Raw genomic sequence first — 20148 nt, forward strand, 5'->3', positions numbered from 1 at the left:
CTTAAACCTTTTTTGGCTTTATACTTACAAGGTTCTTATAAAAGAACAAACCTTCTTTACTCAACAGAGGAAATCCTTCTGCCGCAGCTGTATGGCAAAACCACGTATTGAGAAGAATAGATTTCAGAAAAGGGGGCTGGTCTTAAAAAGCACTCAGAATATTGTGAAATAAAAAGATGCCACTCCATTTGCCATGGAGAATATGAAAGGTAGAGTAAATGACTGCGCTAAGCTCTCTGCTGCTGTGCCTGATCAGCTCCTTGTATCTAATCTAGGTAGTCATCATTTGTAAAATAGTAATTTAGGCTGACAAGACTGCATATTAATATAAGTACTGTACTGTACCTTGGGATCGTTGCCAGCAGTCTCATTTTGCAGGAGGATATAAAACTGAGATATCCTCACTCTTCAAGTCCTCAGTTGAAGCAGAGGTTGTGAAGGAGCAGAAGAAAATCCACACCGCTCTCGCCCCTGGCATTCCAGTTCTGTTTTGGAAAAGTATAAATCACCTCAGTATCTTTCAAGAACTAAGTACAAGGTTTCTAAGACTCACATTCAAAACTTGTGGTCTTTCTCCCTCTATTCTATATTAGGGTAGTAAGTGTATTTACAGAAGATATTTGTCAATAGCTAAATAGGTCCTTAAAGGACGAGCCCAAGCATGGTGAATATGATGTAAAGGTCTTTATTTTCTGCCTTAGTGAAATGTTCTAATGGGGACTGACTGCTTATCATCTCACTTTCCACCACACCTCACCCATCCAGCGCAAAGGAGTTTGGAGATAGACAAAACCAACTAGGTACAGCGTCAGCAGAAGTGGGTAGCAAATGTCACCCAGTAGCAAATCCACTGTTGTAAATGAACAAAGGAACTCTGTCTCTAACGGGGGTTCTTTGACTTACTTGGCCTCCAAAGACTGCAGTTTGGGATATGCTACTTCTGAACCACTGTCTGAATAAGGTCACAGCCTAGTTAAGTGCTTGGAGCACCACTAAATATATAACTGCCAGAATACACATTGGTTATCTGCCCACATTGCTATTTGATTATAGCCTACAAAATGTTCTCTCTGTAAAAAATTATGTCACCAATTCGTGTGATTTTACTACAAATATTGCACAATTTGGTGTCTTCCTTAAAGCACCATTTCCTAGAATTAGGTAATCGTGTAATTATTTCAAACGAAAACTAAGTTTCTAGCCCAGTGGGTTGTACAGCAAACCTTGAATTCATTACTTGATTATTCCCAAAAAATCTCAGAAATAGCAACAAAAAGATTCTCAAATATCCCCAGCTTTATAGAAAAAAAAAAATATTTTCTGTGTGTCTGGATTTTTCCATACTTTTGCTGCACCACCTCTCTGGGCTTCCCTATGCAAGAAGAATATGGATCTTAGGGAATCATTAGTAAGTCATCCTGCGGAAAAATTGAGAGCTGGCTCTGTGCTTTCTACCTCTAGGGGCTGAAAAAAAATATTTCTAGATTTACTGGGGAAAAAAGTAAGCCGTGGCAGAACCTCCTAAGCAATAAGCAGAAATGGCTCTTACTGAATGCTAGATGATGGATTTTAACCATTAGTAGAATAGTATATGAAGAGAACTGAGCCCTTTTACTGATGATGTAGACGCAGCAAGTCTTGACAAGCTCTGATCATGACATTGATGCCATCATACACATGGTGATGAAAGAAACGGCAGCAGACAACAAGGAAAATAATGTCATCTAGTAAGAGAAAACTGCAGACACCAGAAAACAGATTAAAACACCAGATTTTCATGCCTGACCCAAGCATGCGTTCTGAAGGCGACCAGAGCTCCTAAGGATGCTGTGACTTTTTTCAATGAGTCAAAGAAGCTGCGGCATGAGGAAGACCACAAAACATTTTTAGTAGTTTTTGACTTTCGGCAGTGTTTGGGTACGCTTGCATTTTCCTCAGACACAGCTGGATTACAAAGCACTGACAATGACAAGGCCAGGAGCACAGACATTTATCCAGCTGCAATTATCCTGCTGAAATGCTCCACAGCTCACATCTGGGGCTGGAACGGTGGTCCAGCATCACAGTAAAGCTGTTCTGAAACTCTATCAAAGCTGAACTGTATATTCAACTACTAAGTTGGAAGCAGTGCCTCACTTTGTTTAGTTGCACCAATGCATTACTCAAGGACACTGCTAGTCTCTTAATGGATCGCCGGCAGCCCAGATTGAAAGAAAGATCAAAACAGAACTAAGAAGCTCAAACAGAAGCGGTAATGTTTCTGAAACAGGAAAACAAACATTGACCAATGAGTAGGACTTGGTCATTCCTTTTGACTACTGCTTCCATAGGTTTCACACATAGCAAAAGAGTAGTTCAAGGTGACGTGATAACATTACACTCACACGCTTGAAAATTCTGCTCTCCTTCCTCTGATTCTTAGTTAAATCACCCTCACTAGAAGTCCCTTGCAAATTTCTGCCCGTAATTAAATGAAAAACATGAAACTTCACTCAAAATCCATATCAAAACCCAGTACTGTATAAAACAAGATTTTTAGCAAAAATACAACCAAAGCCTATATATCATGATAAAAAATAGATAGGGCAATGTAAATACTTAGCAGAACTGGGGCCCATCCCTACCATGTTCATTGAGTCGCTTTCCCAAAAGAACAGCTCGAAAGAACTGAATTAAACTGCAAAACTACCATTAGTAAAAGTAGTCACAAAGATTAGTATTTGTGAGACCAGGACATTTTCCCCTGGATTCAGCAAAGCTCTTAAACATATACTGAATGAAAAACAAGTAATTCCATCCCTGTGCGACAAGCTGCTTAAATACAACTGGAATACCTAAGTGCTCTGCTACACAGGGATGCCATTATTCACATACTTAATGATAAGCACATGCTTATTATTTAACTTTTTATGTTGCCATGCCTAAAGAGAAGCATACATCTAATTAATGTACATCATGAAATGAGAGTCCACACCCCCAGAGCTTACTGCATCAAAGAGAATACAGAGAAGAGATAAAAAAGCAGTAGAGTGACATCAGTGAAAATAAATGTAATTTGAATCTGCCTTAATCTTATTTTACAGGTGATCAGACTGAATGATGACAGATTCAGCTTTATTTCACACTAGTTTCAAAGAGGAGAAATAGTCCACTTCTTAGGCAGAATCTTCCTTTTTTTCCCTGCATGTCTTGACACTTGATCTGTAAAAGATACCCACAAAGTGCTCTTCACAGCCATTTAGTTAATTAGCTATATGCTGTTTTTCAAATCCTGTAGAATAAACAGCGGATTTGGTAAGCAAAAGGCATCTTGACATGTCCTGAATGCACTCCAGTGTTATTTAAGCAGATCTAGCAAGTCACACTACCAAGATTTTCACTTGATATTCCAATTTATTTTCACACCAGTAAGTGCTTGCACGATTTCAATTCATATTAATATTTTCTGCATTGCCCCAGCAAAGACAGACTTCATGAAATCAAGGAAATGAGCAATAATATTTGTGGTTTTCTCCAAACTCATCTATGAATTATTTAGATGCAGCCTATATCAATAGGGGATCATATACATTGAACATATACATTGGAAGTCCATTTTCAACAAATACTGGGAAGGTAAGCATTAACATTTTCAATAGTTGTCTTCTGTGAAAAAACATGTACGCAAATAAAGGATGCACCAGGATATTTTCTTCTACGTACGTTACAATGTTGTCATTCTGTAAAGATTTTGATAGCCTCTCTCTACAGCCTCTGATGTGTTCTTTGGAATCCCTGTACAACTTTAGAAATACATTCTTCTATATAAGGGATTAAAACATGACAGCCTTGGCAGGGATTTTCTGCAACAGCAAAGCCAACAAGTAAAATGAAAAAAAAAAAATCGTAGTTGTATTAAATGCCATACACTGTGCTCCATGAGCTACTACATTTTAACTGGGTAACTTCCTGCAAGAGGGCTATTACTGCACTTCTTGCATAAGAAGAGCTCCTCAATTTCAGAACTATAGCATAAATTAGAATTGTAAGTGTTTTTGAATGTTTTGATCCTGAAGTTGGTGACCCTGTCCTCACTAAAAGAAGTATACAAATAAAAACTTCTAACTTTTAACGTTGCAATTACTGGAATCCATGTACATTCTGCATGTAAATCTAAGCCAATATATGAATGCATTGTTAGACTGAAGGCAAAGTACTCAACCCCAAAGCCTGATCTTCCAGTCATTCCTTGCTCAGTGTTTTACTTGATGCCAATGCCGAGCATTTTCAAAACTTTTTTTTTTTTCTGTCCAAGTCTTTGCTTTCCTTGATGGGATGAAACAATAGCATGAGATGACATATTTCTCAGATATAGTAAATTTTTTTGGACATACAATACTTTGCAAAGTCCAAAATTTGCACTTCTCTCATTCCTTTCTTCTCCTTAGGGGGCTATTGCTCATCCTGAGTTAATAACTCCACAGTTCTTTGTAGAACTGCCTTTTAAGATTACCTTTATTTATATAGAAACTGCAAGGCTCTCTTCTCTAATGTTTTCAGACACTACTGTATTATGAGGTCACTTTACAATTACTGAATCTCCCTTTTTCCATTCTTACTAAATTTATTACTTCTTTTTGTTCCCTTTACCTGAGTGTTAGCCTTCTAAGTTTGCCAACATTCTCCTGGGGAAGAGAAAAAAAGAACTTGTTTGTTTTGTGAAGAAAGCTCTAGAAGGCAGGAGCAAAGATGTGTTATAGGGAACTTGTTCTAGACATGTAGGGCATCTGCCAGTTTAGTAGCCTCAGAAGACTCCATGGAAAAGAAATGCCCGATGGTTTTTCCCTCTTTTCTGCATGCTTGTGATGTAAAAGGATGATGTGGAGTGTTTGACTGTGCTCTTACAGTAAAAGCCTGTAAAACTTTTTTTAAGTTAACTACATTACATTTTTCTCAAAATAAATTGACATTTTACAGAAATTCAACTGCATTTATCATCCTAAACTTTCCACTCATCACACTGACACTGCACAGGTGTTCGGTTTTTTTTTTTCTCTACGAGGTGTATGGAATACGGACCTTGAGCTTTAATCTATATGTAGTAGTTTCACAGTTTCTTAATCCTTTGGGATTTTCTTTCCAGAAAGAGATCTTCTGGGCTTGTTTCTTGCTTCTCTTAAGCAGTTTCTCCGTTCTGTGCATTTTTGCAAACAGGTCTTCAATTCCATACTACCGTTTCCCTTTCGGAAGGTCTGGCAAGACCCTCTGGTTTAAAACCTGTGCTGTTCTGTTGATTTCAGCTGGCTGTTTATACACACCAAGGAGAAGTAGTTAATTTCACTGAGTACAGGAAGCTGCAGCACTGATTTTTTTCAATTTCCGATGCCAATTACATTGCCTGCACTAGTGAGTTTGGATCCCAGACTGATCCTTGCAGTCAGTTTGCTTTTGCTTAAAGCTCTTTAGGCATGTGAGCTCTGTGAGCTGCTGTTAACTATGGCACCCTTGTTAAAATATTATTTTCCTCAGCCCCCATTTATCTGCTGCACAATTAAAACAAATCCTTGTGTTCCATATTTTATAGCGTTATTGTCAAACCATCAGAAACAAAACACAAAGTCTTCTAAAATATGCTATAAATTTGGCAGGGAAAAGTGCTACTGATTTTTGCACAACCACACGGTTAACTTGAGAAATAGATGGGATCTTTTTCATTATCACTAAATAATGAATTATTTTTCCATTCAAGAGCAAACTTTTCCTTTAAAGGCTGCAAATTCATGGTCTTCTCCCAAGACTTCTGTGCAGAAAGTCAGCTCATCTGATACTTGGAGGTGAAGCAGATTTCAGGTGGATGATCAGATGCCGCTTGGGACCATGTGGTGACGAGCACCGCGTGACTGCGAAACACACCCGCTCCCATTTGGCCAGGGGTACGGACTAGCGTGAAGCCCACAGAGCCTGACAACTGAGGCTTAGGCACGAGGGCTTGCCTACTGGGAGAAGTCCCGATTTCGTGGCCATACCGAGTGAAGGCAGTAACCCCACCGTGGGACCAGCTGTACCAGTGGCCGGGCTAGTCGGTTTAGTCCAGCTCGGAGGAGACAACGAACTAACTCTGCGTACATCAGGCCGCCCTTGGCCTCTCCTGCCATGCGAGGGGTCTGCCTGTTCCCACACCGTCCCTGCTCTCCTTTCCCAGCGTGGGCTGGCCCTGCGCGGCGTGGGGTGCTGGCTTCCCACTCACCCGAGCTGTGCCCGACGGGCAAGCAGGGCTGCGGCACCTGCGGCCGTGGGTGCCCCTGCCGTGGGCGCCCCTACCCTGGGTGCCCGCGCTCTCCCCGGCTCCCCCGCGATGCTCCCCCGCTGCCATTTCCTCTCAGGCTCCGAGCCTCCGCACCGCCGCCGAGAGACACCTCTCCCTCTCCATTTTCACACTCCACCCACTTTTTGCTTTCTTTCTCCATCTCTGCCACCGTCTCTCTCTCTTTCTGGACTTGTCTTTATTTGGCACTCCCGGAAGCCGCTGGGCATTTCTCTCCCTGCCTGCCCGGGCAGCTGATGTGACTGACTGACACCGGCTCCCGCTGAGGAGGAGGAGAAGGAGGAGGAGGAAGGAGAGCAGCGGCGAGGCGAGGGAGGGGGGAGCGAGTGACCGGCCACGGATTTTCATTGCAGAGAGGAGGGAAAAGAAAAAAAAAAAAAAAAAGGCTACACGGGTCATCAAAACAGGTAACTCAAGAGCAGGCAGCGGCGGGAGGGGCGGGATGCGGGCAGCGGCCCGACCCCCCCCGCCCCCGGCCCCGGGCAGGCTGGGGCGGGCCCGGCGCGGCGCCGCCGGGGCCGTGGGTGTGCTCCCGCCGGCGGTGGCAGCGGACATCTTGGGCGGGGGGAGAGGGAGGGAGCTGGGGAGGGGGTGGCGATGAGGGGGACATCTTCGGGTTCGGGTCGGGGGCTGCATGGGGTGGCGGCCTAATTCGTTGAGCGGGCGGTGTGCCCCCGGGCGCTGTGCGGGTCAGGGCCCGGCCCCCGGGCCGCACCTCAGCTTCCCGCCTGTCACCTGCCTCCCCCTCCCCGCCCGGGGTGATAAGTGCAAGGAGCCGCGGGGAGGGAGTAATCGGAGGGGGTGGGTGTGTGTATGCGTGGAAGCCCAAGCAAAACACCGCATCCGATGCGGGGAGCTCCTCCGCCAAGCCCGCGGTCAGCGCCGGCGGCAGCCGCGAATGGCTCCCGCGGGGTGCTTTCGGCTGTGCCCCGGCCCCCACCCCCGATCCCGGCAGCCCAGCTTTCCGACAGGTTATTGAAAATGCCCTCCGCTTGTTTATGCAGACCTGCGATGCCAGTCTTGAACTCTCTTTAGCCGGCGTAGGATGATCTAATTTTGAGGGAGACAGCCGTAGGGCTTGGGCGGCGAGTCCTTGGTTCCTCCTGCGCTTGGAGCCAGAGGTGTGTGATGGGGCTGGCTAAATGACCTACAGGTTTAGCCCAGAGAAAAGGGTTAAACAGCATCTTAGGGTGAGAGAGCTGAAGACAGAATATATACCTTTATATAAAAGTATGTAAGGGATTCCGCAAATACGAGACGGCTTTCGGAGGGGGCAGGGATGAAGAGCTGCGAAGCCGAGATGCTGCATTTTGCAATAACTTGACATGTGAAAGGAGTACTCCCCCAGGGATGCAGCCAGCACAAAGCCGGGAGGAACTTGTCATGACCCCACCTGAAAACATGAAATCTGTCTTTTGCTTCGAGGATTGCTCTAGGTCCACGTCTTAGCATTACGGGATCAACAGTGATGATTTTTATAAAATAAAATTCAGAATCATAACGCGTAGGGGCATTCTTAAAAACAAAGACCATCTGGGGAAGAAAGCTTTCTTTATATGCATTACCTAAGTGAGCTTGTTTTCCAGTGATGGAAAATGTGTTCAGAAAAAAAAAGCCTACACAGAGGCTAGTCCATTAGGAAATAGTTGGAAGGAGCCTGTTTAGCGGGGGGGTGGGGGTGGGATCAATACTGCAAATCTTTATTAATATATTTCTAAGCCAGGTAAAAGTGGGGATGGTTCATGGACCACCATGTTTCATTGTTCCGTGAAACTGTAGTCAGGAAACAAGTCCTACTTCAGAAATGTAACTTTAAACGTTATTTAGAATAGCAAAGTGGTAGACAGAATGAGTTGAAGCTCAATACAGGACTCTCAAAGCTGGCCTTTTAGGACATTGGTGTGCGTTGGATACCCTAATTTCATTAAAATTTTATCCCTGCATTTCCTTTTAATTACTTCTTATGCAAATTATAATAATTTTTCTTCTGATTCTGTACATTTCCAACACAAGGATTTCTTAACACTATTTCAAGCAGGTTTGCACAAGAACAAAGGCAACCCACCTTCTGTAGCAAAGCCAGGCACATACAATGATATGGCCCTTCTGGGTCTTGGGCACAACAAAAACGCTAGTCTTCAGAATATTCTTATGATTCATTTGCGTCTTCCCGCTCAAACGAATGTGGCTCAGCTGTGGAAGGTAGACAGGCACAACTCCAAATGTAATGAATAAAATATGTTTTCTCAATTAAATAAAAATGAAGAGGATGTGCATTATTTACTATTATAGTAGAACCAACCTATGACGTGTTTTCATTATTCTTTGTCAGCTATGGCGCTCACGTTAGTGGAGAAAAGTGCTTCTTGGTATATCTTAAGGAGCAAGCGTACTAATATTACATGTATTAACACACACCCCCCTCCCCCCTTAGATTTTCTAATCCCAGTGTATATTTTTTATTAATCATTTAAAATACATTGGGGACTGTAAGTTGAGGGGGGGGAGGAAAGACTAAAATTCATGGGAATCTGAATTAGCAGGTATTGGAGAAGTAGTGGAGTGCATCAAGGAGGGCTGCAAACCAGACATTGTATTCAGTTCCCAACCTTGACATTGACTCGCAACATTACCTGGAGCAAGTCAGATAATCTTTCCATGTTTCAGTCTTGTGGCCTGTCAGCAACAATAATGTTGCAAGAAGTTTGAACTCAGGAGAGAAAAGTGGTGAACTGCCAAATATGTTTCAAAAATACTCTTGGTGGTTCTACACAAGTTTTAACATCATGTGCAACAGCAGCAAACCCAATAGTCACAGCTGCTGCCTACTAGAACATCTGACTGCATGAAAGAGAACATTCTTTGCCTAGCCTGTTTATTGGGGCTAAACCAAAGAAACACCTACAATAAATCAGGTATAAACTATTGGAGTTATTCAGACAGCTGTTTTATTATGAACTAGTTAAAAGGTTTTGCTTGATTAATCACCCCTAATATATAAGAATAATTTTAATTCCTTTCTCTGAAGTTTTTAAGTGCATCTTTTGCAACAGGGGGAGCAATTGGGAACTTGTCGTTTTCCTGAGATAGAGTCAGCTCCAGTTGCTCACATATTTTTGAAAAATGAGTCATTTGGCAGATATGGTTTACTGACTCTCCAAATAAGAAATGCTTCGAACTCTAAAGGCTCAGCTATTCTTCAAGAATGTCACCGCTAGAACTGTACCACCATATCAACACCTTTACTAAGCAGTGTACATTGAAGTGACAGAAGCTCAAATAAGCACAGCTGCAGCTATGGCAGAGATTCTGCTGATTCAGCTAGTTCAGCAAGAGTGTGGGTTTGGGGGTTTATTAAACCTCTGTGATCTTTGTCACCGTGTTAGCAAGACTTTATGGCATAGACATGGCCTTAGTCTGCACACATACTGGCTACCATCATCTTCATTTTACCTGTGTATGTAAGGTATTCTGACTGTCAAATTTCAGGGACTTTTTGTTACCAAAAAAAATGTCCCGTTGAGACCACTTTCCTGAGTATATGCTAATGGAAATTGCAGTGTCTGACCCACAATTTTTCAGAGAATAGCAGGCTAAAGAAATTTCTTGTAAAATCCAAAATACCAGTGGTAATATGCTGGGAATCAAAGGCTTAATGCTTTTGTAGTGTATAGAAAAAAAAACAACAGGTAAATGCTCAAGTACATAATTGAATAGTGTTGTATTTTTCCAAGAACATATGCTCATATCCTATGCATTAAAGTTCTTTTTTGTATTAGTTTAAATAATTAATTGCTTTTTGGAAGAAATGCAAAGAATGATTTACTTTTCCATGTGTAAACCATCATTGTTTAGAGAGAAGAAAGAGCAGAATAATTATCTAACAGCTCTGGGTCCTCTAAAGCAACCATTGTAGAAAAGGCTAACTTTACAAGCATCTAAGATGGGTCCAGTTTGATCTTTCTGGGCTTCACGATACCTCACACTGAAACAAGAGGAGGGATAAATAGCCGAATGTCTCAGGTGTTGCAAGTGAGCAAGGTTCCATGGATTGTCATTAAAACTCAGGACCTCTGAGTAGTAACCAGGTTATAGCAGGAAATAGAAAGGTCTTTTTTAGTAGCAGGTGGCCCATTTCAGCCTGAATCAGAAGCAAAGGCACAACCCATTGCAAGGCTAGCAGTATTGCAGAATCAGTGGGCTGAATTTTGGAATGGGAGATGGGCCAAATCCGTGAGTTTTTGTGATCAGTAAAGATCACAAATGAGCTGCAGAGCAAAAGGAGTAGTACTCAAATGGCAAAAATTTTGCTTCAACCCTCCTGGCTGCCACAATGCTGGAAGAAGGTCCCCAGGCTGCAGGCTGAGCAGGTCACGATGAGCCTGAGACCATCAGACGCAGAGCGCTGAGATCAGAGTTGCAGCAGGATGTTCTGTTAAGAGCAAGAACACTAGCTAACTTGGCTGCAACCAAGCCCAACTATTCAGGCTTTGGCATAATATGGATATGATGAGAAGTAGCATGTGGAAGTGTTGTGAACGGCCACCCTTGCAGCAACTGAAACTGTTACTAACCTTGGTACTGAATAAGTCTATTGTCTCATCCTTTCTGCAGAAGTCATTTCATAGTTTGTGTTTTTAGAGCTTGCAACACAATCTGTTTAGTTTTATCTTTCCCCCTTTGCTTTTCTCCTTTCACATCCCAGAAGAACTGAAACACTCCGTAAGGGTTTGTACTTTGTGGAGTTTACCCTTTTGGACGGTGCAAATTCAATTTGGTTGGAACCATAGATAAAGAATCTTACTGTTCAATTATTATGAACTGAACTGAACTGAGGCACTTTAATAAAATCAATGCCTGTATGCAGCATTTTCTCGGTTCAGCAAGGCAGCCTGCTTACATACAGTAATTGGACTTGTGACAGGTAATTAAATGGCTTGTAAGGCCTTTAGGGTGCTTGATTACATGCAAAGCACCACACTAATAGATAGCAAATGAGGTGGCTAAGAACATTGTGTTTCTGTTGATTGGAGAGATACTAAAACTCTTATACTTCTTTAGAGGGAGAGAAGAAAATAAAGCCAAGGCAAGACTATGAGCAGTGGTGATATAAAAAGGGAGCATAGAAAGAATAGGAGAATGTACTTAGAAACTGGGTTGCCTTGGTTATTTTAAGTCAATCATGCTTACACAGACTGTCAAGTCTTGACTGCTTCAGTATATCATTAAATAATGAACTTGTTCTTTGTGATCACAAAATTGATAAGCCAGTCAAAATTATTCAGCAAGGGATAGGAGCTCTTCACAGAACTTACATATAATTAGCAAGTGAACCGATATTCCAGGACGTCCTAAGCACATACAGGAACACATGACATATTTTAAAGGATTCATATTAAATTATCAGAGGCCTAACCATAGTCCATGCTGTTATTACATTGACTTGTAAACACACAGCTTGATGTGTGCAGTTGCTCACCCATAATTATGGGACTAAACTGGGGTGTGATAAGAAATCTAAAATGCATCAACAGTCTTAGGGGTACTTGTCAAAGTAGAGGTTGTTTTACAAAGCAGTTTTGTAATATTTTTTAAATAGTGGGATATGAAAATGCCTCCATTCCTTCCCTGCATGTTTTAATAGACAGCAGCCTGGTCATGGAGAGGGAGAGAAGTAGAGCAAGAACAAGAATGCAAACAGAAAAGTATGCTTTGTGGTACCAACAGCATAAAGCCAGACAAAGGAAAAAACTTGGGTTAAATGGAAGAGGCGCAGCATGAACCTGCTTTTTCCTCTTCTACACAAAAATCTTTTTTGCTTATAAAAAATAACCCTTTAAAAACACAGCGGGTATGCCAAAGAGATGAGTCCACAGACAAGATATTTCAGGTAGCACACTCTTACACCAGCAAAGCACTCATTTGTAGCATATCTGTGGTTTTAACACACATGTTGAGCTACAGACAGAAATATTTTATGATGAGTATACTGGAGCCAGCCAAGACTTCAACTTATCAGTCAAAGTGGCACACCCATCCACAAAAAGCAGAAGTCACACTGACATTTTTGTCTTTCTGCAATTCCAGGTATAACACTTGTCCATTTTAACAACAACAAAACAAATGAACAAAAAAGTTGTCAAAATTCTAATACTGTGAGATATACAAGACTGTATTTTTTACTAGGATAAAAAAGGGTATTTTTTCTCTATACTTAAAAGAGCATTGCTTCCAAAGGAGCTTGTAGCAGATCTAGGGGCAAAACAGGAAAAAAAGGTCACCAAAGGCTCTGATCTGAACCCTGAATCGTTCTCCTCACACAGGGCTTTACTGAGAGGTCTTCTGGTTTGATCCAATTTGACATCAGTTTGACAAGCCTGTTTACATTCCTCTCATACAGCTAATGGGAAACAAAACACAAACCATACAAGGTAATGTTTCTTTCTGTTTACCAACACATAGTTTCTTCTAACCAATACTCCCTTGCTTTGCATTCTCCACCTAAATTCTCTTGCAGTAGTAACCCAAATACCTTCAGGGGCTCCTTGTTACCACTCAGACAGTACCAGGCTTCTTCTAAGCTCTGCCTGGGAAGGAGCAATCCCTGAGGCCCCAAGTCAGTGGGGTTTCATTTTCTGGACCAGAATGGGGTGCAGCAGGAATTTGGGTCTGATGCCAAAGGTGGCAAAAAGACTGCCCGCTCAACACAGCTTGGAGTTGGTACACAGGTTTGAGTAGCGGTGTAGGAAAGCCAGCCATTTCAGGCTCAAGCTGACTGTGGTTTGTTTTTTTTTTTTTCAGAAAAGAAGTTCCATAAGATGCTTTTTTAATTTGAGGGGATGTTCAGGAACACATATGCGTTTCCCCTCCCTTGATATATACCGATATATATTGTACATAAGAACTCTTAGAGGACACAGTACTATATATACACTATATCATCTATAAAATGTTCATGACTGGCTCTCATAGTACCAGCTGGCAATCCAGGTTTTTGTATATTTTATTTTGTATCTCAGTGGCAATTTATTAAAAGACTATGAGAGAAAGCACATGTGCAGGCTGCTATACTTTCAATAAGACTGTCATTTTCCAAGCAGCGTAGGAATGTTAGATACAATTAAAATGCCACATTGTTGCCTGTATTCTGTTTTAGGCATCTGCCCTTTTTTGGCATAGTGAGGAAAAGGAAAATCTGACCGATAGCATTGTAGATGATGAGCATGAGCGAGACCTGGCTTTATTTTTCAGATGCTAGGTGGATTTGGAAGGAGGAGTACTTAGGGGAAAAAACCAAACAAATAAATGAACAAGTCGCTTCTTTTTCTTCTAAATTAAGAGTGCTAGGAAGTAAAACAAACTGTGGAGCTTTATACTGCCTCTTGCTGACATTTGTCAGAATAATATAATACTTTACAGAGTGGCACCATTCCTGTGTTCAGAACTGCCATTTTTACATGCATGATAAGTCATCATATGTTTATTTTTTCCCCTTATGCTACTATACTGCATTTCCCTGTGGGCTCATTACGGCATGTTTCTTCTCGAGATAGAGCAATATGGTCCTCTGTCATAAGGCACATACAGCGATAACAGGAATAGTACCTGTGTGTTTTGGCTTCCTGTTTGACTGCTGTTTGGGATGAATATGTCAGGGGATTTTAGTCTACAGACAAGTTTTTTTCCCTTGGTGATAGATAAATGGTGCTTTGAGACATCTGTCAAATTGGGGAGAAAAGCAGTGATCTCCCAAGGCCTGTGTATAAAAAGAGATCTGCTTTTTGGTCTTCAGCATGCCTTGTTCACCTGGTGTTGGCTTCACTTCTTTTGGGGAAGAAACGACAGATGGTAGTGTTACCACATTCCTTCAGCACTCCCAAAAAAGATACCACTAACAGTAAACAGGGCAGATCTGTGGATCCTCCCTCTTATTTTTTGTGCACAGGAGACAGTTAACAATGTCAGCGTTTAAATGATTGTCAGTAGATGCAAGTTAACACCTTTCCTGGCTTTTAGTTGACCTTATTTTCAGTGAAGGGCAGTGTACTTCACCAAGAGAGCAACTGGATACAGGATTACGTGGGAGTTGAAGCACTGTTGTTTTTAACTCCTTATAGGTAGTCAGCATCAATTCCAGGAAAATATATGATTAACCCTGATAACCCACTTCAAGATCAAAACTTTGATTAAAATCTTAGTAGAGATGAGATAGAGAATCTGTCTTGATGTAAATATCTGCTTTATGGGAGTAGAAGAATCCCATAGATGTATTTACATCCTCTTTACTTTTCATTATCATGCAAAGATTTTATTTGGCACTGTAAGTAGACCAGTCTTATTATTTACTTATAATATAAGCTCTGATGCTATATTACACAGCAGTATCCTTACAGAGCCAAGCTGTACCGTTTGTGTTTTGACTCCTTTTGAGCCGTGGCTTTGTGGTGTCGGTTTGACCATGCAGAGTGCAGTGTGGAATGATAAGTAATCAGATGAACAGCTGAATATAGGCCAAGAAAACGCTGAAGATTGTCATAATATGAGCCAAATATGTGAATCCCTAAATATAGGCAAAGATGTCAATGTTTAAATTGAGAACGGATGAAGAGAGTTGTCATGCTATTGCTCAGTGGAGTCTTCACTTCAGAACAGTAACATTAAGTCCAGTCTTGTTTGTAAGATACGTACCTAGTCAGCTGTTGGTAAAGTGAAGTGTAAATGTAATGTTATTATATGTACTACCGATGTGCTCTTGTAGTGTTATATACAGTAATGTCAAAAGTATACTTGCACTTTATTCATGCATGACAAGGATACCTGTGTGTATACTTACGTGCATTCATGTATATAATTATAGATACAAATACCATGTAGTCATGAATATGGAAGTACACAGATAAAAAGGTAGGTACAGTGTGAACATAATGGTTGAGGAGTTCTTAAGTGTAACACCTTTTAAAACCAATAAAAACCTGGCATCTCTAGTTTTATGGTAAAAATGGTTCCAACTTCTGTCTAAAAAGACTAACAATATATTATTCTGTGACTGCCTCGCTGGTGATACTTACTTTTGGAAGAACAACATTGTAGTTCTCCAGCTAATGGGAAGAATATAGTGAGCAAAAGACTGTTGCAGCTGGGAAGTGTTGCATAAGAATGTCCATAGGGTTACTGAGTTGGGTTATTCCTTGAGCTTCTGACACGATAATCCTTATTGTTAGCATCTTACAGAGGGGAGTTTGTTGGGTAGATCATTACAATCCACCTCTGTTCATTTGTGAGATTCCTCAGATCTCCAAGTATGTGCAGTCAAACCTGTTGCGTTTGTAGTGAAACAATTGGGTCCTTCCACAGGCAAAATCAGGCTGAGGCGGCCAAAAATTAACAAGTCTTCCAAAGAAATTTTTACATACCATCAAGGAAAATTATAAGGCAGATGAAAAAAACCCAGCCTACCAGACTGTATCTTCAAATAAGGACAAACAGGAACTATACTGGAGATACACTTTAAAATACTGATGAGTTGAGTGTTAGGATGCTATGTTAGACCAGCCTGACTTTAGACTGGTTTAAAACATAAATTTTAAAACAGACACAATTTTAGGCTTTTATGTAGCAGGGTAAAATGTGAAAAGAATGTGTCCATAATATTTTTGAGGATTAACAGTGCTTTGTTTTAAGAAAGGGTTTAATATTCTTACAAAAGTTTGAACATTTCAGAAGCTCTCCTGATGCCTTCATCTCATTCCTGCCAAGATACTTGTAACCTTACAAAAAGTTGAGTTTTTTTTTTTTAAAAAAATAATTGATTTTTCGAACAGAATAGTGTGCATTTTCAGTATAAGCAAAGAGAGCCCCTCTGAATTTTGACAGAGTTTATATGCACACTGTCTAATGTCATCCTCTTTTGGGGGGTTTGCGTTTTTCTTTAATGTAAATAGGAAAACCCCACAAATTCCAGACAAAACTTTCTCATGAGAATGGTTCTCCTGAGGGTTTCTCACTGTAAAATCTTCTGCTTTGCTTTTAGGTCAAACACAAACCTCATTATATTTATAGGGTAAAGTCTGAAGGTCCCACCTTGTTTGACAGGCAGCATGACTCAGCACAAGAGCTCTGCATGTGTTTCCACAGTGCTAGTAGCTAATCTTCTCTTGCACTTAATTTTTAAAAATAAAAATACTATTAATATTTTTATTCATAAGAATTATTAATACTAATTTGTAAAAATCTTTCTTTTCGGGTTACTTTACTTTTTAATTATAACGTTTGGGCATTCTCCCCTGGGTATGGGGACACTGAAGCAGCATTGTTTGTTGTGGACGCTAGTGTTGCACAGTGTTGCACAGTTTATTGGAATCTACTCTTATGCTTTGGTATCTCTGAAATACTAGCACTTTTAGTGGGCTGTTCATTAGGATCTAATTCATTTACACATATATTCCAGGTATGCCTAACCTTTCTAGTCTACAAGCCATACAGCAATCAATGGCTAGTGGCAGAGCACCACAGGGTAGGGACCCCAGAGAGCCGCTGACTACCTGCTTGCCCCGGATGGGGATGCGAGCTCCTCTGTTGCCCCTATTTCTGTGCACCCCAGTGCTGGGCAGGGGATATAGCCTAGCGTGGGAGCTGAGCTGGAAATGTTCACAAGGATCATGTTAATCAAAAGCCATAGATACCCCCCCCTTACTGTGTGTCACTTAGCAGAATAAAACACAACCTTAAGTGAGGAACATGCACATTAAACTTGTTGTATTAAATGACAGGGGATTTAAACATAGCTTTGTATTTGCTTATATAACCATTTCTCATCTGAGGTGTATATAGCACTATGTTCCCTCAGACACTGGCCAGTATTCAAAAATGTCAATGCCTACACTTCCTTACATGTAAGAAAACAGATAACCACATCGTGGGGAAGGTAAGTAATGTGTGAGTTGTTAGAAGTTTAACCTAATTTCTTTTTCAGCGTCATTGTAAATTAAATGCACTGTAGCAGTACTGTGCAAGCAGGTCTCTGGATTTTTTTTTCTTTCCAAAGGTTATTTAGTGCTTGATTGGAAAAGCTTGGGAAACACTGATTCACATCAGATACTTTCGTAACAAAAAACATAAGTGATAGGGTATCATATCAGAAGAATGAACTGGAGACCTTCTTGGCTTCTTGTGCAGTCTTCGGTAAAGTGGCTGAGTTCTACTACAAAGCATAAAAGACCGAGGGAAATTTCAGAATGTACTCTTTCAAAAACTAGGAGGTGTACATTTAAAGTCTGGCATTTGGTCAGGTATTAATTGGGTGTGTATTTTTGCCTCTGTAAATGACTGATGCAAATCATTGTAGGCATAAGTTTTTACCAATTACATTTATAAATATTTCAGTCATCTCGATATCTGATTGGGAGCATACACATATATTTGTCATAAATTGTCCTCATATAAGCCAAAGCTACGCTAGCAATCGTTTGAATCTGCTGTTTACAATGAAAAAATAGGCCTGAATACTGATCGTATTCCCTGTTGACAAAGAAGCAAGTTACCGTATGTCAGCTGCTTCACTGCAACTGCTTATATGCCAGAAAAACAATACTTAAAAGATATGAGTTTTACCATAAAACCTGATAAAAGATAAAGCTGCAAGATGAATAGAACTGTAACATGAAGCAAAGCATGGGCTTTATTCAGAGGGATCTAACGCTGTTTCTGTGCTTAATGATTTTTTTCAGAATGGCAGAGACTCATGGTTTGATGGACAGACTGGAGAAAGCAGTAACTCGACTTGAATCATTATTTTCAGATTCACACAGATCTGGTGGAATGGAGTGTGATGCCTTCAATGGAGTCAACGGGAGTAAGTCTGCTTTTTTGAAGTACCATCTCTCTTATTAAAAAATTGCAAGTACCGCACATGTTTGTCTTCTAAGAGGGAGTGCAATCACATCCCTTATGAATTCTGTATCAAAATAAAGCAGTATTTTAGAAATTAATTTAGAAATGTCATGTGACAAGCTTAGTCGTACGCATAATTCTAAATTAATATAGTCTATAAAATTCAAGATTTAACTAGTCTCTTAAATGTACTGGCCATATTTCAAACTTTATCACTCTTTCCATTTTAGCACTTATATTGTTGTAGATAACTCATCAGAAGAAAATGTATGCTTGAGTCCAATTAGCAGAAAAAATGAGACATCCCCAAAATTTGCAGCATAAATATTCCTGAAGAATATAATATAATCAGTAATATAAACACTGAGTTTATTTGCCAGCTCCCTGAATTTCACAATGCAGACCTACTTCATTTAATTGTTTAATATCCTTAAACAAATATGAGTTTGTTCATAAGCATTTGCTCACTAAAGGCTGCCACACATCCGTGGTCTTACATTGTTATCTCTTGGGCTTTCCCTTCTCAAGTGGATTTCCAAAGCACTCCATTGGAGAATGCATCAAAAAAAAAGTCTGTCTTAGTTTATTCACATTATATTGCCAAATCATATTCTTTCACTCCTTAATTTTTTTGTTGTTCCTGAAATTTACAGGGTAAATAACCTTACAGATGTGGCAGTTCTAATGTTGATTGCATTCTCCAGAGAAGAGCACATCCCAGCATGGAGGCAGCTGCTGTACAGAAGCTGCAGAACAAGCAGAAAGTTGCAGGCAGCTTCCTTACTGACACAGAAGCAAGTCAGTGTATGTCAGCTGCTCTACTGTCCCTGTATGCCAGCCCTGACCTAACAACACATGGGAGGGACCTTCCCCGCAGTTGTGTGCCGTGGGCCTACACACTGGCAGCTGCTGTGGAGCAACTGACTGAAGGCAGCATGTTTCTCTGGCAGGAAGGGAGCATCTTCCAGCAGGCTTCCATAGCAGATGAGTTAGCCCATCAAAGTGAGTTTCAGTCCAGAGAAAACCTAGATGGCTAGCAAACTGTAGCAAAGTCATGGAGGAACACGATCCGTATGCAAACTGACAAAGAAATCAATCACTACTAGGAAATGTACATTTTTAAAAAATGCAGGCTTCAATCCTATAATGAATTAATTTAGGTGAATCTCTATGTTAATCCACAGCTCAGTATGGCAGAACCAGGGCTGCTTTCAGAACAGGAGATGAACTCACCACGTGAGGTACTTCCATGAAAATTGCTCTATCCTTGGTCTAACCTCAGAGCTCGATCAGGTGAAAAAATTCACCCCCAGGGAAGGAGACCCTTAAAACCCCAGCAGACCCCTAGAAGAAACCAATTGACAAACTTTGTTGGAGTAGATTATAAAACACACCCGCTAGGAGACTGCAGTAAGAAGCTGAGATGAGCAGCACCATGGGGCACTTGCCAGCCTCCACCGTGTCTCCAGGCAGAGCTGTCTCACATGGGGACTCAGGAATTAGCTTTTTGCTGATGCAGTTAGGAAAGACTGTACTGGTTCTTCAGTTTGGAAGACTGATATGCATGTAGTGCCACAAAGATAATTCTGTATGCCTGTGCTACTGTGCTTCTGCAGAGGTTCACGTAACTGCAGCTGCAGAGCCGACAGTCTTACAGAACAGTCCTTTTTTTCTTTTTTTCCTTTAAAACTGACACTCAGCCAGAGTGTGACCTTTTTAAAGTCTCTAGTGGAAATGGAGGTATACTGCTCTCTTCTACCATGACCCCCTCCCCTAAAAGACCATTCCATAAGTAAAATTATTCAAAAAATAACCTCGAATTTTCAATTAATACTTTTTCAGAAACAACAAAATAATGGGGATAGGAGAACTGTACTTTTCCTGTTTTCCTAAATGGCATTACAGTGGCAGGATTGCAAACAAATCATTCAACTGCTCTGCACGGCCCACAGCAA

At 40.9% G+C, this 20148-nt stretch overlaps 1 protein-coding gene across 2 annotated transcripts in view; it reads left to right on the top strand.

Annotated features, from left to right (window-relative positions):
• The first annotated feature begins 6527 nt into the window (after positions 1–6527).
• The window catches only part of CAP2 (cyclase associated actin cytoskeleton regulatory protein 2), a 69261-nt gene continuing 55640 nt past the window's right edge, over positions 6528–20148 (top strand). Inside the window, exons 1-3 of one of the 2 annotated variants that reach the window (XM_075083994.1) lie at positions 6556–6711; positions 12628–12735; positions 18031–18155. In XM_075083994.1, coding sequence (XP_074940095.1) covers positions 18032–18155 — 124 coding nt within the window. In that variant the 5' untranslated portion in view covers positions 6556–6711; positions 12628–12735; position 18031. Of the gene's footprint in view, positions 6712–12627; positions 12736–18030; positions 18156–20148 lie in introns of both variants that reach the window. The other variant, XM_075083993.1, reaches the window with a different exon arrangement.

The sequence above is a fragment of the Phalacrocorax aristotelis genome, chromosome 2 (genome assembly GCF_949628215.1).
Source record: "Phalacrocorax aristotelis chromosome 2, bGulAri2.1, whole genome shotgun sequence".
Taxonomy (NCBI): Eukaryota; Metazoa; Chordata; class Aves; order Suliformes; family Phalacrocoracidae; genus Phalacrocorax; species Phalacrocorax aristotelis.